The sequence below is a fragment of the Leuresthes tenuis genome, unplaced genomic scaffold (assembly GCF_036924035.1).
Source record: "Leuresthes tenuis unplaced genomic scaffold, fLeuTen1.0.hap1 SCAF_14, whole genome shotgun sequence".
NCBI lineage: Eukaryota > Metazoa > Chordata > Actinopteri > Atheriniformes > Atherinopsidae > Leuresthes > Leuresthes tenuis.
In genome coordinates, this window is record NW_027325368.1 from 19245311 (window position 1) to 19272688 (window position 27378).

The window sequence follows — 27378 nt, forward strand, 5'->3', positions numbered from 1 at the left end:
GAATGAATGCCATTTTAGAGTCTATAATTCCCTCTGCTTCCTGTACACATGTGTTCTGAATCTTACTTTATATTTTACTTTTGTGAAGTGATGGAGGAGCAAACAAACACATTTAATGAGTTTTGCTCAGCTGACAAGGAACCCTTCAGGGAGTGTTGCCCTTTGGAACTGGTACACTATAGAATAACAAGCATACGTACCACTTAAAAAAATATCTTTCAGTTAAAGTTCAAGGGATGCTACAACATCTGTCAGTAACTTCTGAGACTGACCTCCCACAAAAAATATGCAGTTCACTCTTCACATTGGAGAACCACAAGTTAATGTAAACCATGACAACTCCAAGTATGACAGAAGGCATGTAGTCTGGAACAGTTATGTGTGATGTCAGAGCCTGGCAACAGAGACATTAATGAGTGCCCTTTTACACCACTTACAGGTGTGGGCTTTGTCACTACACCTTCGCCAAACTGATTGGTTTCAGTATGACTTCTTGAGTTCTCAAAAGTGTATACCTTTGTCTGCCCTCGTACTTTCTCAACCACGACACCTTTCGGTACACAGAATCCAAATTCCTCATTGAACTGTTTAAATAAACGTAGAAATGAGCCGGGAACAAAATCACTGACGAGAACCAAAAGAAAAATGTTTGCTGGTTTTTTGTCACGTTTCACTGACCATTTAAAGTGAGTCTGCTGCAAATAAACACACTCTCTCACAAACCTTTTTGTGGCAGAAAGAATGACATGTTTTGATCTCACAGCTTGATTCATTAATGGTACAGAATAATGGCCAAATGCTGCACATAGCTGAGCTATACAGTGCTGTGCCGCCACAGCTAAAGGTTAGTGATAGGTCACTTACACTACTATGGCAACTGCAGTTTTTGAGAATTCCTCATACAACTGCTCATCATAGCTGTTTCAGACGAAATTTGTGCCACGGTGCCTGACCTTTGTTTTATAGCATGTGTCTGAGTTAGGGATGGGCATTTTCAGTGATTTAAGTTGATGAATCAAGCCAGTTGAAGCTGATTAGTTGCAACATCATCATTAAACAAACATTTATCACCAAAGCAGTTACTTGTTCCTGATGGTTGCTGTCACACAAGCATTTAGCTACAATAAAACCATTTCAGTCATTTTTTGTTGTCTTTCTGTCTGGTCTTTTTGCTCCTTTTTTGGGACGGTTTAGTAAGTGAGTCTTGCATAATGTGCTTTTGACTTTATTGTCCAGGTCAGTGGAATACTGCCATGCTAATTGCTTCATTGCCGACATCTGCGCCGGTCTGTTGCTCCCACTCTAGGTGCAAACTCCGGCAGAAACAGCGCCGTAAACATTAGTTCCGCATATCTGCGTTGTGAAACATAAGCCTTCCCCCTGACCCAAACAAAAATCAGTCGGCTCTTAAAAAAATGGTAGTCGACTATGTGCACCGCTCCGACTAATCGATTAGTCAATCTAAACGGTTGCACGTCCCTAGCCTGAGTGTGTCTTCAAAGTGTATTTCTGTGAAAAACTTTCCCCTATTGAAGCGAAGTATTTGTCCAAGCCATTATCCTCCAAACAGTTGTTACATTTTATGAATTTCTTTTTAAACTGCATCACAGCAGACCGCTGTTACACCCTGGATAAACAGAAAATGAATTCACTCTTAACCAGAGGTTTTGTAGAAACAGAATTTTGATTTATCACCAAAGGTTTTTCACTAACTGAATAGCTACAGGTGTCTTCAACCTTTTACAGCCCGAGGACCCCTTGGACGAGAAACAAACAGAACAGGGACTCTCACGTGTAATTATTTTTTTTAAATGTGTCACATTTTAAACCTGGCCTATAATAATTTTTATATTTACTTTATTCACTTTTTATTTCACCCTATTCACATATTTATATACTGAGTTATTTATTATGAACTTTTTTTGCCAATCATAAACACATGCTTATGATTGACAAAACAAAGTTCATCCATAATTATTATTGGTTATAATCATTATTGTTGACATGGCATATATTTTCTATTGTCATTTTTCAACAATGAAACATTTGGCTTCATGACACCAGGTATGCCTACCTCAGTGAGATGACTGGCCCCGGTGGGTAGTACACAGCTTGTCTATTCTGGGGCAGATGGAGGTTGTAAGGCAGAGCATCAAGTCTAGAACGGTATTTGCTCTTCAAGTAGGTGAGGGAGGAGAATCCATTTTCACAAAGATAAGTTGTTGCAAAAGGCAGGAGGCTCACCATTGCTTTTGCTGTCAGTTGGGAGAAGTATTTCTGGCAATAGATTCAGAACTGGGTGAGAGGCTTCATCTCATACACATTCTTGTGTGTACTGTCTGTGGATAGGTCGATCAGCTGATCTTCCTCAGAAGCTATCAGATTTGAAGTGTCAGATGCATTGTCTTTGAATGGAAACCATACCCATGTCCTGTCCTTTCTCCAGGACTCAGCCTCAGAAAAGTACGTTTCAAATTGACTTCCGAGTGCCCCCAAGTGATCAACAATTGCGCATTTCACGTCAGGCGACAACTGCGTGGAATCCACTAACTCCTCCACTGATGGAAACATGGAGACATTGTCTCCCCTGACGCGTTCTCTCGATCTTTTTTTTTTTCAGGAAGCCTTCCATCCTGTCATAGAGCTGAATGACATGTGTTTTGCGATCCTGCATAGAACTGTTAAGTCGGTTCAGCTCTGAAAAAATGTCCGCCAGATATGCCAGTTTAGTGACCCAGGCATTGTCATTGAAATGCGCAGCCAGCTCCGTGTGGTTTTGATCCGCTAGAAACTCGTGGATGGCTGTGTATAATTCAAAGATGCGTGCCAACACTGATCCACGGGAAAGCCATCTGACCTCAGATTGGAAAAGGAGCACATTGTGCTCCTCTCCTGTAGCGGCGCAAAGAGACGCAAAGAGGCGAGTTTCTAACGCACTCCTCTTAATAAAATTGACAGCCTTCCTTCACAACAACCTTCACAACAGTGTCCAAAATGAAATGTATTTCATATTTCTACGTGATGATGGAAATTTGCTCTCATGCAGGAGATGCATGTAACCCAGAAAACACCACAGTTAAAGTAGCTAAGAGGACATATGGGAGCTGCAATTTTTACAGGAGGAGGCTACAGTCTGCCTTACTTAGTACTGATTTCTCTTTAGATATGATTTAACACATCATATTAGCAACATATAACTTCACACAGTTTACAAATGTTTACACATTCAGTGCTGTATCTTGGTACTCTTTTCTATCATATCATCATAAAAGCTAAACAATGAAAAGTCTCAATTCAGCTTTATCTTGAGGAATTCAAAGAAATGGCAATGCCAGGGCAGTATGCAGTGCCATTAGAAGAAAAACAGGACTACAGAAATAGACATAAAATACAACTTATGTAACTCCGAGTCATACAAGTGATTGTATTCAGCTTCCTCAATTTTCACATCCATACCACACTAGTTTTTTCCAACTTTAGTCTGCCAAATGTGATAGCTGTGGAAAAACGCGTGAACAGGAGGGTGAGTGTAAGCAGATCGTGACAACACCATTTTTACTTTAACATTTTTTTCTTTCCTCTCTTAATTACGATCCTTGAGAATAATCTCTAATATTATCTCTAATATGATGTCACCAAGGTCAAGAAAAAGAGCTTTAGAATTTTTTTTTCCCCTATTTGAGTAAACACACTGTTTAAAAAATATCTCTGGCGCCATTAAACTCCCATTCCTATTAAAAAAATGCAACTTTTCACATAAAAGGCTATGTCAAAGAATAAAATGCAGAGCCATTATGATTATCTGAGCTATATGCCTTCCCTCTGATTAGTTTGTGGCAAGCAAACTAATCAGAGGGAAGGAATATAGCTAGTAGTTCTTCCTGCATTGAATTTCCTTCATGGGATATTTGCCTGTTTTGCCCACATTTTGACTAATCTGTTTTGTCACTTTTCAATAGGGGATTCTACTCATGTTTTTTAGAAGATATACTGTATATCAGGCAAGTATTTAATATATACTTACTTAATTATATATAATATGTACATACACACATGTATGTTTATATATATAAAATGAGGACCATACAGGCTTTTCTTTACAGGTGCTCTTTAGTTACTGTTTTTAACATTTTTAGCCTTGGATTCACTGAAACAAACAAGACAGATGGAGACAGTATTCAGGAGGTTCTTTCTTTGTTGGATTTTATAAAAACATGACCTCCACTGACAACTGACAATTCCTGAAATGTAATAAAAAAATATTCAGTTTTGGGAGCTCTGAATGATAAAAGACAAGAGTAAAAGTGCTTCTGTAATGCATTTAGCTTTAAATCCACCCCGAGTCAGACTGAAAAGAAGCCAGTATTGTGTATTTATGTGGCCATTTCATAGTTCAGTTATCAACTCCTGGTTGTAACTGACATGAAGTATCTATCTCTATATAACATCTATCTTCAGGTTAACTTAAAAGGTATATTTGCAAGTCCTTTTTGTAAATTTATCATTAAACGTGAAATTCTTTATCCTTGAATTATTGTTATTTGCAGTATTTAGGAGTATAATTCATGACCACAAGTGGAGAGGATACACTGGATCAAGAAAAGGTCAAAGCTATCATGAGTAAGACACCAAACTAGGTGACCTTTTCAGCATAGTCTATACAAAAAACGTGAGTTTGTTGCTGTTTAATGCAGCTTAAATGTGAGATTAATATAAATCTAAACTTATGCAAAGTGCATTAGTACTTCATGCATAGGTTTTGCTTCATGTGATATTTGCTTTTTTGCAAGCATGAACCCACTTTGGCATATCTTTTTTATCACCTTTCATTATGAAGATTCAATTGTTTTATGTATTTTCAAGGCTTTTTAATAACAGACTCCATCCTCCTCAGCATGAAATATTGCTGCGCAGATTGCCAATCAAAAAAGTTAGATTTTCTGCTGAATTCTCAAGTTGTTCATATCAAGAATATATGATTCTTGTGGTAGAAGAGAAAACGTCAAATAATTTATTGGTTTGGCAAATCAATCAGCACCAAAAGGATTGTAGAACTAAATTTGAACTAAATTATGCCAGTCACATGTGATGCCATGGCAATATTAGATTTTCCAATATGAGATTCCCTTTGTCTTATAGTAAGACAGAGTAAGTGAATCAAACGCCATCCTACTTTGTTCTAGGTAGCATGAAAGAGATGCCTCACCCGACAGTCCTTCTGGCTGTTGCAGTGAAGGAAGAAAATACATACTCGTACTCATACATACATACATGTAGGGCCCTGACGCAGACACACCTGGCGTACTGGTATAAGTGCTACTGAGAATACACGAGGAGGCGTATCCCATAATGAAACAATGGATCGCATGAAAAAGAAGATTTCGTTACAAAATCAAACACAATGGACAAGAGAGGTGTGTCAATTTATTAATTTGAGGGACAGCGGAACCATCTGTGAAGGTGAGTTCAGACTAAATGCGGATCGATCTTATTTTCCTAGATCAACTGATGAGTTTTGGAGTTTCAGTTTCAGTCAGTGATTGCTTCTCTTTAGACAGCCAATTGGAGAATGCCATCTGGGGAAAAATGTGATAGGGGACACTTCCATATAATTGACGCCATTAGTAACATTTATACTCTACTTAACAACTTATTTTCAACTTACTTAACTATCTTGTTGGTGTGTACCTCTTGTTGACGTCAAAGATACAGTGAAAACCGTGTTGTGTCAAATACGTCATTTGACGACTTTCTAGCTCGTATCAGTTCCGAGATTTCCTGGATTTACTGGCATTTCGTCACAGGAAAGCATACTTGTCCTCCTTTCTCCAGAAAGTGACAATAAAGATGATTATGCATGCTTTTTATTGTCTAAACAAACAAAAAAAAATCCCACTACTGTCCTCAGATATTTGAAAACGCTGCAGCAAGGCTCTTGAAATCAGACTCTCATGTCATCTAACCGGAGATTGTTATTGGTTCCCGACACCTCATTTAGATCCTTCAAGCAGTTGCATCTTTCACTATTAAATGCACTGCCCTTCTTTTTACATTGTATTGTTGATTCCTAAAGGTTCCTAAAAGGTGACTGAATACATTATTTTTCTTTTTTTGCTTAGACAAGGTTTTACTTTGAGGTTTATGGTACGTTTCTTTTTTTTATGTCTTAACTGTCTTTCTATCATCTGTTTTAATGATTTTATTTCTCTTATTATTATTGACTTTGTGATTATTTAATTTAATTTAAAAAGGTGTTGAACAAATAAACTTGACTTACTTATGATTTATTTCAGAAACAAAGAAAGTCAATAAATCATAATCGAACAATGCAAATTGTAAATAAAGGTCTCCTTCTAACATGGGCCTTTATTAGAGACAGTTAAAGAAAATTTTTATTTTAAGAAGAAAGGTAGATGTGTAGAAATGTGTGCTTAAATTCCTTATATTCCTGCACAAATGCAGACTTTCAGAGACTTTCAGTTTCGAGAAGTGCTTCGAGAACACTTTTTTCTGCAAATGTGCTACACAGTATTAGCTGTCTTTTTTTTTTCCTTATATTTTCTCCTTATATTTCTCCTATATCGTTCTGAAAATGCAGGCTACTCAAACACCAACCTTTCAGGACACGTTTTTTTGACCTCGTGGAGCTGGTTTTCTTGCCTGGGTGCATTTTTTGCAGCCGAAGAGATAAGACTTCACTGATGCATCTTTAACAAATAAATGCAACCACATGCAATGCCGATTTTATGCAGGAGGATTATATACTCTGAGATTTTACGAACCTTGATATCGGATGTAAAAAGCCAGAGTGGTATAAGATTTACAGAGGATAGCATCTCACTCCGTGAAGCTCCATCGGCTTCCCAGGTCACTGGTGTACGAGACCAAGGAATCAACAGTAATGGAAATCCGAGATATACAGCTCAAAAGAAACAAGAACCGTGCGCTACAAGTGTCCTTTTCTAATTTAATAGTCTCTCATTTCTCTCTGGATTTATCTTCCTTCTCCAGTTACGTTGCTCTGCTTCATTATCAGCAATAATCTGTTAATTCATTGGTCATATTTTGTTATTTCTTTTATAAGTAGAGATTGTCAATGAAAAGTATATTGGCTGTGTGAATGGAAAATGGCTAAATCAAATATACATATGTAAGAGAAATATAACAAAAAAGATCTTCTGACCCAATGCTTTTGAGACAGTCCCTGTCACGGGTTATGTTGTGACATTCTTGTTTTCAGGTCATTTGTTATGTTTTCTGGTTCTTTGTCATGTTTTCAGGTTTTTTCCCCATCACTTAGTTCACTCAAGTCACCTGTTTTCTGTCCACAGCTGCACCTCCTCACAAATCACCTCCCCACAGTATATAGTTTCCAGGTTATCATCGCTGATTGCAAAAATCCTCACTTTACCATCCACGCTCACGCCATAATTGTTAAGTCTGGTTTTTCCTCATTATTCATCATGTTGTTCATTATAACTCATAGTCTTGTTTTGTTTTGCCATAGTTCTTAGTTTTTTTATATCCGCCGACGAGAGACCAGTGGAGGACCACTGGTGCTGTCCTGGACATGTTCCAGCGATCCCTGCACTCCAGGAAGTATGGGAGGTGGCGAAAAAGATCCACTACGAGGCTACAGTGGACAGCGGACTCAGCCGTGGCAAGACTTTCACCTCTCTTTTTGCCTCCCCAGTGTCTTCTCCCGCTGATGCCGATATGCTTCAGCCCACTACCATGCCCAAGCTGGCTGCCGCTGATATGCTCCAGCCCGCTGCTGAGGTCCTGCACCAGCCCACCGATGACTCCGCTAAGACCAAGCCTGTTCCAGCCACGACCCAGACTGTTCCAGTCATGACCAAACCTGTGGTTCCAGTCACGACCAAGCCTGTGGTTCCAGCCACGACCAAGCCTGTGGTTCCAGTCACGACCAAGCCTGTGGTTCCAGCCACGACCAAGCCTGTGGTTCCAGCCACGACCAAGCCTGTGGTTCCAGCCACGACCAAGCCTGTGGTTCCAGCCACGACCAAGCCTGTTCTTCCTCCCTAAACCAAGCCTGCTCCGGCGTTCAGAGCCCCTCCCTCCCACCCTGAATTTGGAACGTCTGGGAGTCGTCCCTTGAGGGGGGGGGGTGTTGTGGGCTTCCCCGGTGGTGGGCCGGGTGGGCTCATCTTTGTCCTCGCCGTCGCCAGTGGAAGCCCGGGCGAGCTCATGCCTGTCCTCGCCTTCACCTGTGAGAACCCGGGCGGACTCACCACTCCCTTCGCCATTGGAAGCCCGGGCTGACTCACGTCTCTTCTCGCCTTCACGGGGCTCTGTCGCAGTTTATGTTTTGACATTCTTGTTTTCAGATCATTTGTTATGTTTTCTGGTTCTTTGTCATGTTGTCAGGTTTTTTCCCCGTCACTTAGTTCACTCAAGTCACCTGTTTTCTGTTCCACAGCTGCACCTCATCACGAATCATCTCCCCACAGTATATAGTTTCCAGGTTACTTGTTTTGTTTTTGCTAACACTTAAGTGTTATCCGGCTCAGCCGCGTCTTGTGTTTTGCCTTGTACCGTTTTTGGAATAAACCTTTGTTACCTTATGAAATCTGCATCTGGGTCCTCCATTCCTTGCACCAAAGTTCTTGAAAGTCCCTAACTAATGGTTAATGATGAATAGTCAAGCGTAATAATTGAATTAAATTGCATTGAATTTAATATATCAATTCTCGAACTAGCGGCGATTGGCGTATGTCCCAGTAGAGTGCCTGTGTAGAAATCCCTCTGTTAGCTCTCCTATAGCCGCAAGTAGCCACATAACAGTACCTAAGAGCTAAGAGAGCTATAGTACATGTTTGTTCATTCATTCGTCTTAAAGTATTGGTGAAATAAAGACAGATAAGGCCTTATTTAGAGTTGGCATCGTCCCTGCCCTGTTCACTCCGTTATATGGATATACGCCAATCGCAAGTTATCTAAATAGCTCCTGAAGGACACCGACTTTCACCAAACTGTTCTCGGTGAGTAGATAAACATATTTCATGCCATAAATAAGGTCTAGGTTTAAAAATACCGGAGTTCCCCTTTAAATGAGACTACAACAATGTAAAAGTGTTCAGTTCCTGCTAGACTCACTAAAGTAAAAATATATTATCTAAAAATCTAAGTAAAATGACCATTGAGGTGGCGGCAATGACTTGCAAACAGCCCATAGTTATTTCCCACATCCCTGTCCGTATAAACTGTAGTTGTCACTGAGTTCAAAGCTAAGCTGTCTCCAGACAGCTTTGTGTCTTTCTAGGGTGCCAAGACTGTCCTCCTTCCAAAAATACGGCTGTGTCAAGTATGTTCATGTAGGAACTTATGAAGTATGATTACGCTCCAGCAATATGCAACCTCTAGTGGTTGTGAGGGTGACCGCATCTGATGAGTAAAATAGGGGTCCATGACTGATATGGTCGTGTTGCAAAAATAATGTATTTTGGTCTTAATATTGATTGTTTTCTTACCTAAATCAGGTAGTTTTGATTTCTAACCATAACCATGCAATGTTATAGCCTAATGTGTACACTTGTAATGATTCCAAACAAATCCCCCACCTAGCCTCCCATTAGTAACAACCTCTGCTTTTTATCCCAGTGGGTTACCTTTCACGGGGCAGACTGATGTGCGGCTGTTTGGGACATCGTTTGCTCAGAGTGAATAGTTTCCTGACGATCTTCTGGGCTTTTCCCAAAAGCAGTCCAGTGCTGGCCTCCAGCTGGCTGTACCGCTTCTGGAGGGACAGGTCAGCGGACCAGAATTTGGCAATCGTGGACACATTCAAAAACTGGTCAGTGGGCAAACGCTTCAGCAAGGCTTTGAATTCATCTGCAGGGAGTTAAACAGAGACAGAAAGAAAGAATAGAACAAAATTAGATGATCCCAGGTCATTTATCTCTTTGAGCACGTCAAACCTATTCACCACTTCTGTTTTATCCCCAGCGGTATGACTAGATAATGAATGAGGAGCTGGAGGAGTTTGTGTCGTAAGAATATAACAAAAGCTGTTATGATCTAATGAATTGCCATTACAAAGAAAACACCTGCGCTTTAATCTGCAGTTATACTCATCTACCTCACCATTAGAATCCCATCATACTCACTGTGGCATCACTGTCATTTAGAAACACTGATGAATGACCATCTGGTGTCATAATGAGATGGGCATTTTTGTTTGTAATTCTTTCTTTCAAAAACCCCAACAAATTAAGAGAGCAGCCTTAATCACAAGCTGAATAGACCAATAAAACTGTGTGGTAAAATGGCAAAAGACTTCCCTTTCTATGGTCGCATCCTTTGAATAGATTGGAAGAGAAAAAGAAAAGAAAAAAAGACCAATACATGTAGTTTACTGCAGATTCTGCAGCTGTCATAGCAGTGTTAATAACAATCAAAAGCACAGAACAAAGTTAAATGTGAACGCATTTATGAATTCAGCTGTTTAACTGTCACATGACACCAGCTTTCTTACGTTAACACTCTTTAGCTGTGAGCCAGTAAGCCAAATTCAGAGGTTTCCTTGGATGTCAGAATTTGCACAACCTCAGCTGCATGCTGAAATTGGCACAAAATAATTGTCATAATAAGAAGAGAAGCATTAATTTTGTGAAGAGCAAAGTTGAAACATGATAATGCAGATGTTGAAAGGGCTAGTTATTTTACCACTGACTGTATTTACTTACTGATGTAACAAAACTTTTGTGAAGAGTCAAGACATACCAATCAGTGTATTATGACAGAATGGCTGCAAGTGCAGTCACAGCATACTAATGTCCAATAATCTAATTAACAATGGTACAACAAAGAAAATACAACAAACAACCATCCCACATAAAAGCTAGACTGCTTGTATACATGTTAGTTTGGTAAAAAGCTGCTGTAATGCAATACATGACAAGCATGGACTGATTATCAATTAGGCTGTTTATCCACTGTGGTTATAGGGTTAACTGTGGGGTTGGCTATAAGACCCCAATATTGGTCAAGAATCCCACAGTGACAACAAATAGTTACCGCAGGACAAGGTTTCATTGATTTTCTTTTACATTGTCTTTCCAAGCTGGCAACCTTACTAAAGTGACCTGACTAAGAATGAGCTCAGGTCTTTTGCAGCCCGTTTCACCAAGTAAGCGTAATGAAGGCTGAATTTAGTCGTCACGTAAAATTTGATCGTCTCAGTGTGGAGTCACCAACATGCTAGTTACAACAAAGAGATAAAATATATTCAAAAGAAGTTTCCCCAACCAGGTACAAGTCTTTATTTGTTAAATGTTTCTGTTTCTCGCACTACTTTATGACCTGTTTCCCCTTTGATTTGCTCAAGTTACTGCTGTCACTACTTGATGACTGGTTCAACTTCTTCACCGAGGTGACTTACTTTTCATATGCAACATGTCCTCTGGCTTGAAACATGAAGAAAGCTATTCTGACACTGGTGATAGTTGGATTATTCACAGGGCGATGAATATGTATACATAAGAGCATAAGTTTAATTCTAATACTACCATTAAAATGGGGCTTCGGATTTCTTTCCCCTCGCTAGAATTAGTTTTACCCCCATTTTGGGATGTTATCAGCTTGCAGTGATAGTGTAAACTGGGTGGGTGAAACTTCAACACTTTCACTATTAAATTTCTTAATTAAAATCTGAAATGTGTCTTTCTTTTAGGAAAAACTGACTAAATAATGTAGGACATCACATATGAGCAGTACATCCATATCATCATTTTAGCCAGCCTTTGCCAGCAGTCATTTCAGAGGTTGGTATGAGACTGGCAGAAATGAGCTGAACTGGTGCCTTTTTTATTCTATTTTATCTAAGTAGCATTTAAAAATGAACTCATCAAGCCATTTATATATTTGTGTGTTTGTCTTTTATCATGGTAGTTTCAGTCTTTGGTAAATGCAGAGTAAACAAAGTGATCTTTTACAACTGGTTAAGTTTAACAAAGCTTTCTCCTCCACTGATTTTCTACAGTGGATGCAATAGCAGTTGCTATTGGTGTATCCAGGAGGTTGGATTCTAATTTCATGAGGGATTTGGCATGTTAGGATAAGGATAGTTGGAGACTTGTGAGTCTGTCTCTGGAAACCTGGATGACTTTTTGGCAGAAAAGCAGTGATGTTACTCTGGAGATGTCGCTATGAAACACAGTGATCGGTAAAATTTGGCAGGAAGTTGAACAATTTTTCAGTCTTGTGTTGAATTCAGAGGGATTTTTGAATTTGTGCCATTTGTTGCAATTGTCCTACAACAAAAATCTTGACGGTGGTATTGCTTGTTGTATGAGAGAACAAGAATAGCTATTGTCCTTGTAATATAGTAGAGAGCAATGCAACATGTAAGTGTACTTGTGTATGTGTAGGATCTCAAACATCAAAAACTGGGTACAGTTGGACAACATTCCAATAAGAATAAAATAGCTACAAATCCAACAGCTTCTATCCAGTGCTGAGTTGGCTGAGAGTGGTCCAGTGTCAAGACTATCTGAGTCTCAACATGAACCAGTGAGCAAATATTATGCCAGTATGAAGCTTCTGGGAATCATGAAGCTATCATTTCTTTCTCTTTTAAAGCCAGCTAAGTGAGACCTTCTAGGATTGTTCTGGGTCTGCTGTAGAATCATATTCCCATGTGCTGTTGTTGGCAGGGAGAAGGCAGAGAACTCTGCAGCCAAGTCAACCTGCGCCGAGCCCAACTGACGAAACTCGAGCCTATTAGAGTGCTCAGTGATCCCAGATGACACAATGATCTGCCTCCTTCCCTCGCTGTGATTGTACTCCACTGGACAAGAGAGACAAAGATGTCTCTTTCTCTCTTGAGCTGCCTGTCTTTTTCTGAAGTTCTTGTTACTTATGGCTCCGTGAGCTCTTCAAACACCTCATCATCTCTTTGTCATACGAGGCTGACAGTGCAGCATTAACTTTCTTAGTAATTCATTATCTTGTTGCCTTTGGTGATGTCTGCATTTCCTCAGCTGATCCGCTTTAGGTGGCACTTTCAATTCAAAAACACAAACTCGATCTTAAACTACTAAAAGCCACGCTGAGCTGAATGTAAAGGGAATGTTTGTACCTTGCATGCCATATGTGCCACCATTTGTTAAAGTGTAATTTATATATATCACGGCCAAATAGTTTTTAGAGAAGTTCCAGGTTTGTTGTAGCAAAATTACTTGATGTTAACTCAAATGTATTGAACGATCTGTTTTACTGTTCTATACTGTGTTATTATGTTCACAGCTCATTTTTACTCACTTAGTGTTTAATTAGTTTTAGTTGCATATTAGGTCTTTGAAGCGGGATGCCATGAGTCTTGTGAGTAGTTGGTTTTAGGACCATCCCAGTGTTTGGACTGAAGGTCCAGTAAGAAGTGTTCTGTTTTAAGAAAATCATCCGAGAGATGGTCTGTATTGTATCCTCATATCAGCAGAACAAAATCATCCCTAATTAACTTTCTTGTTGCTTAGTTAATTTTTTTGGGACAACATACCGTTCGAACATAAACAGTTATTGCGTCAGATGTACCAACTAATTTTTTTGTAAATATTAGTCAATTCTCCAATAGCAACCGCATTCCATCATCCATTCAGTGTCACCCACAGAAACAATGCACTCCTTCATGATGGATTCTATTTGTAAACTAGAACTGCAGAGGCATAAATGGGGATGTGAAAAGGCTGCGTATGAATTCTATTAGTAGAGTTTGAAGGATTGTCATCGTGTTATTTATTTATTTTTTTGTCACTTTTGTCATTCTTTTGTCAGTGAAATCCAAACAGAATGTTACTACACTTGTTCAGTTGTGTACATATGGATCCACAGCTACTGTCGGACGTCACTTTCAAATATGGCTCTAGACATGGTATGTGACTTCAAACGGTATCGGAGAGGTATGCAATGTGATCCTTGTCTCCACACACCTTAACACACCCTCCTTCCCTCAGTGCCACATCTGTGTCCCTCACTCCTCCTTTTCCTTCAGTGATTAACTTACATGCAAAGGCACATACACATTCTCCTTTATTCTTCACACACCCAGCACCCTCACACCTATTTATAAATGAGTTTATTTGGTTTGATATCTTTCAGTCTTATTCTTAATCTACATTCAATACTACAGAGGCAGTCGTTTGCACTGCCACCATGCTGTAGGAATTTGTCTGTTTTCCTCACTTTTCTTGACATTTATGACTCCTTGCACCAAATTTATGGACGATTTGGCTCAGTAAAGAGCCAGGGCTGTTATTATCCCTTCTGGGTGATAATGTGGCCCTGAAATCTTAATTTCTGTGCTGACTTAGTGATTAATGCCATCCTCAAGCAGAGGCTGGCTGGCTGAGGCTAGTTCATCTTATTTTTACAAGGATGTAGGAGTGAAAAGTGAGTGCTGGGATTAAAGTTCAAAGAGCCAAACCACAAGCCTGGTTAAAATCAAGAAGCTGTGAACATTGAATTTGGTTGACTGCATTTCTTTTTCTTTTTTTTTACCTATAAAAAAGTTTCAATCATTTCATCAATATCGGCTCAACTTGCAAACTTCTAGGTTTCATTTTAGAATTAATCAAATCCAGCTTGACCCCTGTTGATACCCTGACTTGAATGTCTGTTTTCCTTGTATGTTTAGCTGTTGTTGTCTCCGCTATTCAGGTACAGGATAACCATCATGTTTTGTTGCTGGTTAGAATAATGCACCTTTCAATAAAGCTTTTTTTTTTCTTTTTTTCTAGATAATGAAATGTTGAACTAAATTGATTATCAAGCTGTACATTGTAATGACTGAAGATTAGTGTGATAGCATAGGCACTGTGGTCATGTTAATATACTGATGTTAAGCTTCAGGTCAGTATAGATGAACACTGAGCATCATTACGGACTCAACAGTAGTGTGCAATGGAGATGCTTCAGTATTTTATCTCTTGCTTCAATTTAAGCAAACATAGTGCATCGATATAAGTATCAAGAGACCATATGGTTCTCCTTCAGAGTTTCCTTTTTTTTCTCCTGCAAGCTTAGGAAAATCTAATCTTTAGAGACCAGATTGCCTTTCCAAGAAGATGAGCCCAAGCCAATTTCAGTTCAAGTGACAGTGCCCTCTCGTGACTATATGACATTATCATTGAACAAAGTCTAGATAGAATAGTAAGTCTGGAAGAAGGAATGTTCCCCGAAACCACTGAACAATAAAACAGGAGACAGCTTTTGTTTTTAGACGTTGTTAGTTTTTTAAGAATTTAAAAAAGTACACTATAGTAGTAGTATAGTAGTATAAGAGAGTAGTATAAGAGAGTTTCTGTTAAATGTGTTTTCCAAACACTACTAATGTCCAAAATAAATCTTCATAATCACACATTGCAAGAAATTTTGACCTTTGTAATTTCAATTCTATGCTGGCTGATCAGTATATTTTTGTGTATAATTAGAAATGGTGAGAAAAACATGCATATGAGCCATTTTCGACTATTGCAGTTACTCATTGTCAAAGTGTCTCTGTCACAGCTGGAATTACATTCCTGTCAACACGATGGTGACTAACACGTCCCTCTTTCTTTTCTTTTTTTAGTGGAGTATCCCTGTCTGTCAGTCACATCTCATCGAAGAGCCTCTCATTAAATGCCACACGATCTCTCGCAACAGCAACTTCAATAATCATCCTTCTTCCTGTGTGCTTTTTAATTCAATTGAATGATGTTAGAGTTGAGATTTCTTCAGGCAAACACGGCAGCACACTCTCTTTTCCTGTGCCGCGCTGCCAGCTGGGAGACACGAAGTGGAAAACAGAGGGTCCAGAGCTGTCGTGAAAGCTGCTATCTCCATCACTTCAAAGTGTCTGTAACACATTAAAGGCGCCATCCAGCAAACATGTCTGAAACTGCAGCTCACATAACAGTTAGCAGGGAGGATGTTATGTTTGGTAATCTCTTTATATCCTCTGCATTAAAAACTAAACCTGAAAGAGGTTTTGAGGCACGTTCGATCGCTGCTCACTGAATTGATTTATCTCTTGCAAAAATAGCTCAGTGCGTTTCAAAAAAAAAAAAAAATCTTTACTAAACTGGAACAAAAATCCTTTAAGTAGATGTGAGATTCTATGCAACAGTGAATCGCTCTGGGAATACCATATGAATAATCACTGTTAGATATAAAAATAGGGTGGGGATACTTCGTTTCAGTGTCATTGATGCTGCATGTGGGAGCGATAATGAAGTGTACAGCATGTGCCTGAAAGCATAAATGTGACACAAAGAGAACGCTTTATGTAACTGATCATGATCTGATGGCTTTCGAATACATTGTCAGCATTAAGAAGCCTATCACATCCACTGTAGCACATTTGTATCTATAAATGCTGTCAAAAGGATGAGGTAGACGAGGACAGACTAGAAAATTGGTCTTGGTGAATGATTCATTATGATACACTAATTACATTTGCTTCTAAATGCAGTAAGCCTTTTGTTTTGAGATTAGTCCATAATCCCCTAAAGACTTGCAATTTTTCAAGACACATCTTCCATAATTAGTTAAAAATCCTTCATAGGACAAGAGCACTCTCTGTACTTTACTTAAGCTGAACTCATGAATTCAGAAGCAACACTGGACTATTTATTATTAACAGATTAATTAATGTTGCATTCATTTCTAGAGATAAAAAGCCAAGCTTTGAGAGTCTTACACAACTTCCAACAGCTCTTTTAGATATCATGTACACTACAAAAAGGAACACATGGTTTTTAGAGACAAGTTGTAGGACACAAGTATTACAGCACATTATTAATTATTAAAACAAGTCTATCCGTTGGCATTTTTGAGCTAACTTAACAGTTTAATTTTTCGAATGATAAACTCTGCTGGTGTCAGAGCTTTACCGTCTGTGCTGACCCAACTCACCCTGTTTTCAGTCAGTAGATCAAGTGCTGGCCTGAATTTCACTATCGTATTTTTAGGACACCATGCTCCAAATGGAAAATACGGTCAGTCCATTAACATACAGATAGAGCTGTTGCCGGAAATTTCAGGCCTTCCACAGAACAGCTTTAGTAAAAATGTCTCACTTGCTGCTGTGCAAATTTGTTTGTGCTCCTCATTTTATCAGTTGTTAATTTAAAGACTATAGTTTGAATCAGAATCAGTAGATCAGAGAATTTAAAAAAAAATGGTTCAGGCTTTGTGATTTTTTTTTTCATGAAAATATCAGTATAACATAATATAAACATATATGCCTGCTTTTCTTCCCTCTTACATATCTTTACAAAATGTGTGAGCAAAGTTCAGAGGCTGGAACTTCAAAAAGAAAAACAATACCCGTTTTAAGTTTCCACTGAACATTTTTGACTCATGCCAGGCTCTTCTCCACTGAATCACCTTGAATTTAATTTTGAGAAAGAGGAAGAAATCGCAAGTGGCCAAATCTGGTGAACAGAACATGCGCTGATAATACTGGTGTGGCCCACAAGACTCATCCTGTAAGTAAGCGCACTTTAGCAGGATTGCAGGGCCAACGGTTCAGGTCTGTTGAGCTTACTGGTCTACCTTAGACCCTTTTGGATGTTAAAATAGATCTGAACCTTGACAGTCCTCAGTCCTAATATTGAGAGACAAATTCACAGTGCCAAGAAAAAAAATATCCAAGGCTCGATCAAATTACAAAAGGGCCTAATGGGAAAGGCTATATTAGCACAAATCTGACACACTGAGTCAACGCAATATCATCTGGTCTCAGCACTTCAACATATTATACTACTACAAACAAAAGCTAAAGGAAACTGACATGATAAAACAAACAATCCAAACACTTGCAATTGAACTGAACATTTTAATCTGAACATGTGAAGGAAAGGTTATGCACGAGGCTGCAATCAAGCCAATGTAATGGAAGAAAAAAACCTGACTCACTACACTTCTCTTTATTTATCTCCTTCATTGAACTGTGACCACAGAGGATTTTCAGTCTTCATGCCTACATGTGTTCACACATTGTAAATTGGAGAGTAACCTTTAAGATGAGATACTTGCTACAGGAATCTACTGTATCAGTTTCAGGAGTTTGATCATATAGTCAAACTACTTCTTCCATAAAAGCAGATGCAAGGCCAGCTAAACAATATTCCCAAGATTACTCAGCCCATAAATTTTCAGGTATTCACTTTGATGTATCGTGTTCTGCAGTGCTCTGTACTTTCCCCCCCAAATAATTCAGAGAATTAAACTAAATGTTAAATGTTTAAATGTCTAATTTAATATACAACACTCTTCTTCTTTTTTTACTCTGAAATTCTAAAGGCGGTATTACCCCAATGAGACAAGAAAAGATTAATAATCAAAGAATAACAAATGATTTTTGCTAGCTATAGGTGCACTCTCTTTTTGATTACACCTCATAGTTCCCAACATAAATTATCTATGGATTAAGTGACTTTTTTGCATCTTCTTAAACCATGTATTTTATTATCACAATGAAAAAATAGTTTATTACTGTGAGCATAACTTCCACTTTAATATCTTCCCCTGTGCTACAATAATTCAACAGAATCAAAATCAAAATAATGTGAAAGGTGCTACAATATCGTAGAAATTTAAATAACTTCAAGAGGTGCTTTTACCCAGAAATGTACCAGAACTGTTCAAATTCTTGCTGATGTCCTGCTATGCCAGACCAATTCAACAGCTCGCAAAGACTTCATCTGAATCACATAAGCTCCAGCTTTCTGTGGAATACAGATGAACTAAATGACAGACCAATTCCCACTCTGTCAGGCACTGCTGGAGGGGAAGTTTAGCTTGCCTATATGAGGAGCTGTACCTTTGTGCCGCAAAAAAGTCAGTAAAGACAGCCAGGCTTTGCACTGGCAAAAATCAAACTGACTGAAATTAAACTGCATCCAAGTAAAGCACGCAGATCTAAACATTGTGACACTGAACAACTCAAACCCTTTGTCTTAAGTAAGAAAAAGGGATTCATTTCTGTTTGGGAAACCAATACACTGTGTGTGCAGACCCACCACATAGGGAGGTAATGTCTTTGGTGTGCTGTTAGTAGACTCTTGTGGGTGATTGCAACGGGGAAAAAAAACATCTTCAGTGTCGTACATTTAGTCTCCACTAAGTCATAAAGAAGATCAATCTCAACTTGCAGTACCATTTTCCCTCTTGTTCAAGGATGGTGAAGGAGCATAAAAATACACATCAGCTATGTGTACTGACTTATAAGGACACAGAGAGTTGAGAAATAGAAAAAAATTAAATAAATCAAGTCAAGTAGTGTGAAAGCCAGAGAGGCGCTGACACCACATGGCACTGTGTGGCTTCAGGTTATGCAAAAAAAAAGGCTCATCTTTGTTTGTCAGATTTTATCCAGTCTCTATTTCCTGCTCATAATATAAAGATTTTTACTTTGTGCACGCAAGATGCAAAGAATGCGAGGTTTTTGTGTAAAAGTGCAGTTAACACTCAGCTAATGAAGTGCAAGAGCTGAGAATAACTATTTGTCCAGCCCCTCTAAGATGTCTTGGCAGTTTATACATAACATTTATCCCCTCTGAGGGACAATGCTCAATCTCTACTTTACCATGTCAATCTTTCAAGCACATTAAAGTGTATGCACATCATATATTTGTGAGGCTATTTGTGTGTGTAGTGTAGGTCTGTTCAGAACAGGCCTTTTTTCTAAGTAACGGACATAATTTATGACTATTTGTTGAGAGTCAATAAAAAATACAGTCTACATTGGGTCATCAAATATATTTTTTAAATTAATTTGAGCTAAATGGGTATTTGATCAAAGTGCAATTAGGAAAAAAATCACATTAACTGCAAAGAACATACAGTGCCTCACTGGAAAAAAGAAAGGAATGCAATTTTACTTGACGCAACACAAACAAAACTGATGAGACCAGATGCTTCCTTAGTTTTGGAGAAACCTCATCAATGAAAAATCACAGCTGCAATGGCAGTCAAAAGATGTAAGAAAACCAGACCTCCAATAACAGAGTGAACGGTGAGTGATTTTGGCTTGGTATAAGAATTGACTGTGGAAAGTGTTGCTAAAGACTGGATGCAAAGTGTCAAAAGCCTGCATGGAAAGCTGTTGCATGTTGCTAAACAGTGTCGTGTGCTTACATATGTATGCCACCATTCAGTCTGGCATGCCATGTCTTGTCAGTCTGTCCCTACAAATGTCAGCTATATGACGCAGATAATTAGCCTCTAAGTTTGAGCCGCATTCTACTACAGCATGTCTGTGTTGCTTCTGAACTATTAACCTACACAGTGAAGATAGTTTAATGTATGCTTGTCCACCAGTTCCACCAAAAGCAGGTTCCACTGTTGTTGCAAAATCCTGGGTGACTGCCAAAGACAACTATGGCTGTCACAGTAGTTTTTACCCCCTGTGCAAGAAATAATAATGGGTGCCGCTAGACCATTCTTCAGTGTTGACAGCCCTGTGGAGTTACTGTACGTGCTGTGCTGTACTGTAATGCCATCGCTTTGCATTTCTTACAAAGTTGTTACAGAATATTTTTCTTCAACATCACACACAGTTTCTTATAAAGGCCATTATATTCAAATTAAATTTAATCATTTTTTCCCATCAAAATATCTACACAGTTAAGCTTTTTCAAATGTAAAAGCCATGATTGATATTTACACACACACACACACACACACATACATATTATACATATATATGTATAAAAATATTCATATGCAGTATATATATTTATTTTTTTATTTATTATATATATTCATGTATTAAACAGAATTAATGCATTCAGTGTAGCCATATTAAATCTTGGTATGTCCTGACCTGTAGTCTTATGAATACATGCATATGATGCATATGAGTAAAATCACTCCTCCTCTTCCTCACTGTGGTACTGTATAATCCTCCAGGTCAGATCCAACTGCCCCTAGCTGAATAAATACAGTAGGAGGCTACTGTGCCTTTAGCATAGCTTTTTGAAGATGAACTACCTCCCTGACTACTGCTGAGGGATCAGAAATGGAAAATGGATTTAGGCGAACATAGACGAGTGAGGTCAGTCGTTAATATCCAGCAAGCTACTTTCAAGCTGTGTCCGCTTGAGGAGAAAGGTTCTCCATCATTCTTCTTTCATTCATCTTTGAAGGCTTACAGAACTCATATGCTCTTTTTAGCAATGGTCTGTTTCACATGTGCATGGTTACAGGCATCAGAAGGGGCTTTACGGGTAACTGCAGCCTTGCGTGACAGGGCGCTGAGAGCGGCCCACTAACACCTGACTTTTCTACTATAGGCCACTAAACTGCTCCAGTGGAGCAGCTGGAGGTCGCTCAAGGACATTTTAATCGCAGCCAGTAAAGAACAGCATTGGTTCACTTACCCCTGCCTTCCACAATCATTGAGATATTGCCTGAAGATGTGACATAACAGGGTATCTTTTCTTGTAGACTGTTAGTTGTCACTCTGGGGAATGAGTTGACGGCTATTGGGATGAAAAATGTGGATTTTCATTGTCAGACACTTCTCGTTTGAAGGTGTGTGTCGGTGGAGGTGAGAAAGGAAAAATAAACTCTTCCTTATATTTCCTTTAATAGATTCATCCACTTAAATGTCACAATTACACAGGAGAGGATCCCGTGGCATATTGTAAAATATGTTGATACCTTTGATGTAGACTTTATAAGAAGCAATCAATCTGTTTCCCTAAGAAACATCAAGAGTTGTTTCAATGTTGTGAGCTGCAGTAATGATTTTCATGGCACAGGCAAAAGTGCCTGTGACATGGACAATGTTTTTCATGAGAGTAGAAAAGAAAAACACTCCTAGATTACTCAGGACCTAAAAAATGTAAACACATCACCATTAACAATTCTTCAACTCTGCGGCTCAGTAGGTTTTAAACAAAGTTCTACTCAGATTATTGAGTCTGCCAACTCACCACAGAAGGATGACAAGGATTACTTTGGTGGGATACAAAGGTGTGTTCCTTTTTTCCATCCACATCTTTACACTCTTTTTAATTTAATTCATATTCGCTGGTTCTTGTTGTCTCTTTCACAGTCTTTATGGCTGTTCTTTTTTCAAACTCTCATGCCCAGCTAATGATACATGAGATGCAATGAGCCGTACAACCATAGCTATCCCTTTAAAGTGAATTGCAAATATGTTGTTCGTGTGCTTGCCCAAGGAATGAGAGAAAATCCAACTTTACTTGATGTTTCAACTGTGTGCAAATTAAAGAAATGAAGCAAAACATTTGAGAAAGTCTTTTGGTTCCACTTGTCAGCACACAAGCAAAACTTGCAGCATGTTTGAAATTATTGATGGAGGACAGACACATGATGGCAAACCTCAGCTTATCCAGTGTAAGGCACTCGTTAACATGCATACCTCATACATTACGGGGAAGCCATTGCAGGGTCTGATGCCTGTGCCTAATAAGGGGGCATTAACCTTGAATGCTCCCAAGGTCTCTGATAGCAAAAAAAGAGCCCATATGGGCCAGCACTGCATTTGTCTGTAGACAGATGGGTTTTAACGGTGAACCCGCTCAAGCTGCAAATGATCTCAAGTTATGGCAGTGGTCTGTTTATATTTTTACAACTTCGGCTTTATCACAGAGTTCCTTTATATGTGAAGGTTATAAAAGCCAAATGCATAAAATGTTGTTAATATTGGAGCTAATTTGCATGGTATATTTGCCCCAAAATTCACCATTTTTGTTTAGATCAGAATCAATACTTATATTGATCGGGTTAGTTTTTATAAATCCTGATTTTCTTCCTTGTAATTTGTTTAATCACACAATGTATTTTACAGAAAAATAAACTACTTTTAAGAGCTCAAAAATCTAAATCCCTAGTGGATGAATTCTTACAACTTGGATGCACCTATAGTGTCTCAGTTATCTGGTCAAATATTTCCACATTAACAAGGCTGAATGGCTCCAAATGTGCAGACATCCATGATGAATTCCCTCTGCCTTTTCATCTAGCATGTCCAAGAGGTTGGTGTGTTTGGTTTATAGAAGCTTTTTTGATACTGCATATTCAAGGTGGGACTGATGACTCTTTATAGAGAATTACCACCTTTTTTGGAGGATATAGAGGTGGATACGGGGGATTGAATCGATGTGTTTTGTGAGGGCCTGTTGACAGAATACATCATTCTAACTAAAGATGCTGTATTCTGTAAGAGGCTGAAGTCGTATTGATATTGGAAAAGACATAAAGATACTAAAGTACCTCTATTTAGTCAGAATGAACATGCAAAGTCTATTGTTCTTGTTTGCATGAATTTTTTTTTCTTTTAGTTGTGCAAGTACTATACAAACTCCTGTGTGAGAAGAGCTGATGAAATATCAGAACTAATAAGTGTATTGTCATGAAACTTGGTTCAGGCATTAATGATCATGGTGGCACTTCCATCTCCCATATTTCATTTCTGTCCACCATCTGAACATGGGCTAGATACTGTAGTCATCTACAGTGAAAAGCAGAACTAGCAGAGTGCGTTTGTAGGTCTCTGTAGAATGATAAGATACCCTAATCAAAACGCAACCTTGATCCATTTATCAAAGGTTGCTTAATATTGCCCCTTCTATGAAAACACTGCCATTTGATTGATGCCACATTTGCTGTGACTAATTTCTGTTTTATCACAACTGATTGTTGTAGTTTTCGAGGAGCTTGGGAATTAGGTTGACCACAAACAAAATTTGCAGTCCATTTTCTTTGCCGTTCTCTGTCCTCAGAAATGCAACAAAAAGAAACACTGAAGAGTGCTGTATTGTTTCAGCTCTTTTCCGTTTAACATCATCCATCAGTGGTTCGTTCGTCAACTTCTTTCTCTCATTTGTGTTTCAAGTCCTGTTGGGAATATCGTTTCATATATATTTTGTAAGATCAACCTCTGTGTGTCTTTTCTTGCCATGCATCTATCTCAAGCACAGAGTCTCCTACATCCTTCACTGAAACGTGCAAAATACAAAGACCACTTAACAAGACTTTTAAATCACCCACACATCATATGAGTAGGCACTAACATTACATAAACCCATGATGATGGATGATAAGACAAGTGTTAAAAGCGTGTCTGTGCAAAATAATCCAGTCTGAGATGGTAAATTTAGCCTGTATTTATTGATCAAAGTCTGTTTATTTTTCGGTCTTGAGGCACCTATAGTGTCCTATGGTGAGCAGGTCAGCAGTTACAGGTGAAAACGTCTGTACGCAACTTCATAGTGAGCTTTTCTTCTCCCGGTCTTACGGAGAAGAGAAGTACTTCAGTATTTCCTGTAAGTTGTCAGAGATGTTTGTGGCCATGGGCAAAGTAAAGATAGCTGCTTGCTGCTTGCAAGAGGCTTAGACTGCACTGAGCTCTCCGTACTGGAGAAATGGAAATGACTTTGTTCCCTGCGGGCACTGGAGAGTCGGGAGGAAGAAAGACAGATTAAAAGAAATTGGCTGAAAGAAGGAGAGAGATAGGGATCGCTATAAGGGGATTTTGCAAGTGTTGGCAATGGTCAGCTTGTGCGGGGGAGCCACTCCCTCCTCCCACACTTAACCTTTTACACAGGAAGATGTAATTAAAAAACCTAATGAAGAGCCCATTGTGAATTTATGAACAGCAAATTTGGTCCCAATTATCTCTACCAATAAGCTGTCACTGCTGAGGTGAGTAATGAGGGGCCGTATATATCCCATGTCATTTGGTATTAAATGGAAGGTGATCATCCGATCATAATAACCTGTGTCTCCTGTCTAACTTGGCTGAGTTAGAGGCTGATGTAAACAGATATAAACCGTTTGATAAATTAGCTGCTTGTTCAGTGAACACAGCTTACAGTCTGACTGAAACGTTAAACGTTCTGTCTTGGCTCATGATAGAACAAACAGTCACTTGAGATGGTAATAAAAATGGCAGACAGTTGCAATTTAACACAAAGATGTACCCACCCCCACCAGGAAAAAATTCCCTATTCTGACATTTTTAAGAAAGTGATATCTAAAACGGATACATTCAACCAAAGTTTTGATATTTTTTCACATTTACATATCAATAGGATCAATTTTCAGTGCTATTTGGATCCAGTTTCCACTTTCCGTTGAAATGGATAGAGATCATTTGCCTGACGCAAGTGATGACAAAAAAAAAGAGATGAAACCATTCATAAAATAAGATGGAGGTAGTCTTCTTTTGGACAATCACAAATATATTAAATGTATGTCTTAACTAAAGCTGCATAAATATATCAGGTATGTGCAATAATGAAATGATGCCTGTTCATTTGCATTATGCAGAAACAAGTGTAAGAGTTGAGAATGACAGATAAACCGGAGGTGATTTCATTCTGAAGAGGCATTTACCTTTTAGTCACCATTTGTTAACCATCATTCAGGTGATCTGAAGCTATTTCATATTCTAAACCTATTCCTCATGAGTGAAACTGACAGTTATGTTGTGCTTTATAATAGCAGCTTCTATTGTGGAAAGAGGAAGTTCCAGGTGAGCAGAGTGATTTTTGAGTATTGATGAGATAATACAGTTGCTCTGCAGTTATTGTTGTGGCTCAAATAAAGTTATGAGAACGAGCTCAACACCAAAGATCCGAGCATATCTGTTGTTGGAAAATAAATTACTTACTTTTTACAATGTAGCAATGTAATGGTAAAGGTAAGATGAGGTGTTGGGACAAAAATGTGTTCTTGTGAGGATTAAAAGACCTTTGTCCCCATGGTAACAACAATAATCAAGCCGTTACAGTTATGGCATGCCTGTGGTTCTATGAAATTCAACTATGGGCAACAATCATTTAGGAAAGATAGTCTTACCCAGACCTCGGGGATGGACGATGCTTTTCAAAATCTTTAAACAGTAATTAAATTCTAAGAAATCAAATAGAATATACACGACTATCATCTTATGTTGATCTTTTTTAGCCAACACTTGGTAGTAATACATTACTACCACCACAACGTGGCATTAATGCATTGAGCTGTTACTGCCAGTCGCCATGAGGCAACAATAGGAGATCGCATCACTACTGCTCGGCTCCAGTGCTTGGTGCTGTGAGCTTATTTGCTAATGGTGTACACTGGTGTACATGAAACATCCAGAGTCAAATACCACAGCCATCAAACAGTTATGACTGAATCCTCTTCAAAAATATAAACAGAAATTAGGTCCAGTTGGAATTCTGCCAGGCAATGCTGGCATAACATAAGTCTACCACGACTGCTAGTGTAACCCGTGTAATTTGACCACTTACTGAGATTCAGGCAGCAGAGACACAATTCTCATTTAATGACAATAAATACAGCTTAGCAGTGTGTCTGAATAAATAATGTGTCACTAAAAGATGACCTGTGTTCACCTGCATGGCTCTTCAGCTGTTCACCTTGAGTAAGTTTATTCTAAAAGAGAAGAACTTTATTCCAGGCACTGAAAGGGGAAACGAAACTGTCCTTGGCTGTAGAGTCAGTAATGAGCACCTAATTAACAGAGAGCCTTTTGCATGGTCTTATGCAGCTGTGACTTACACTAACAACAGATGAAGTAACACAATTATGCACACACACACAAGTGAAATGACAACATTTGATGAGGTGTGTGTTTAATTGAGTCTCCTGAGAGACACACTGGCACTTGGTACTTGGAGACCCTTGGTTCAGCCAGTCAGGCCAGCAGCTGGGAAACACTCACCAGCAATAACAATGAGCAATACACTCTTCACAAAACATGAGATTTTCAGAAGAATCCCTGAATAAACCATGATTTCACGAGCCAAATTGGATCTGTCCATCATTTATACAAAAGCATGTAAAATGTAGTTGACTCTCTGTGTTTGTTAGTTCCAAACTTGGCCAAACTTGTTTCATTAATTGCATTAAACAGCTCGCACATCTCCAGCTGTTCTTTCCAAGCTAATGTAAGGTAACGTTTTCTGTGCCTTACTGTGATTTTTTTTCCGATCTTTTATGTTATGTTTTACTTCAAGTTATGACGTATTTCATTTAATTTGTCATTCTGCTCATGGTCCCTAGTGTTTTATTTACATTTTTCTAATATCCTTCCCTACATTTATGGTATTTGAATTCTAATGACCAGAAGTATCTTTTTTTTTTTTTTAATCTGAAATCCACTCCAAACATGCCACCGAGCAGGCATTACACCAGACCCCTCCTTTGAACATCTCTCATGTCTCTCTTCCATCAAGGTCTAATGTCTTGTATTTGGATTTGCCCCACAGAATTATTCACTTTAGGAGACCCTGGCCAGAGCATTTGCTCCAAACAAAACAGCCTTGATAATCACTGTACAACACAAGCTCCTCTGCCAGTATAAAAACCTAATCAAAGAAAGGTCTCTGTCAG

General features: G+C 38.7%; 1 protein-coding gene across 1 annotated transcript in view; it reads right to left on the reverse strand.

Annotated features, from left to right (window-relative positions):
• Positions 1 to 27378, reverse strand: part of brinp2 (bone morphogenetic protein/retinoic acid inducible neural-specific 2) — a 204892-nt gene that overhangs the window by 4222 nt on the left and 173292 nt on the right. The window contains exon 7 of the mRNA XM_072364312.1: positions 9630 to 9852. Within this exon, the coding sequence (XP_072220413.1) occupies positions 9630 to 9852 (223 nt within the window). The remainder of the gene's footprint in view (positions 1 to 9629; positions 9853 to 27378) is intronic.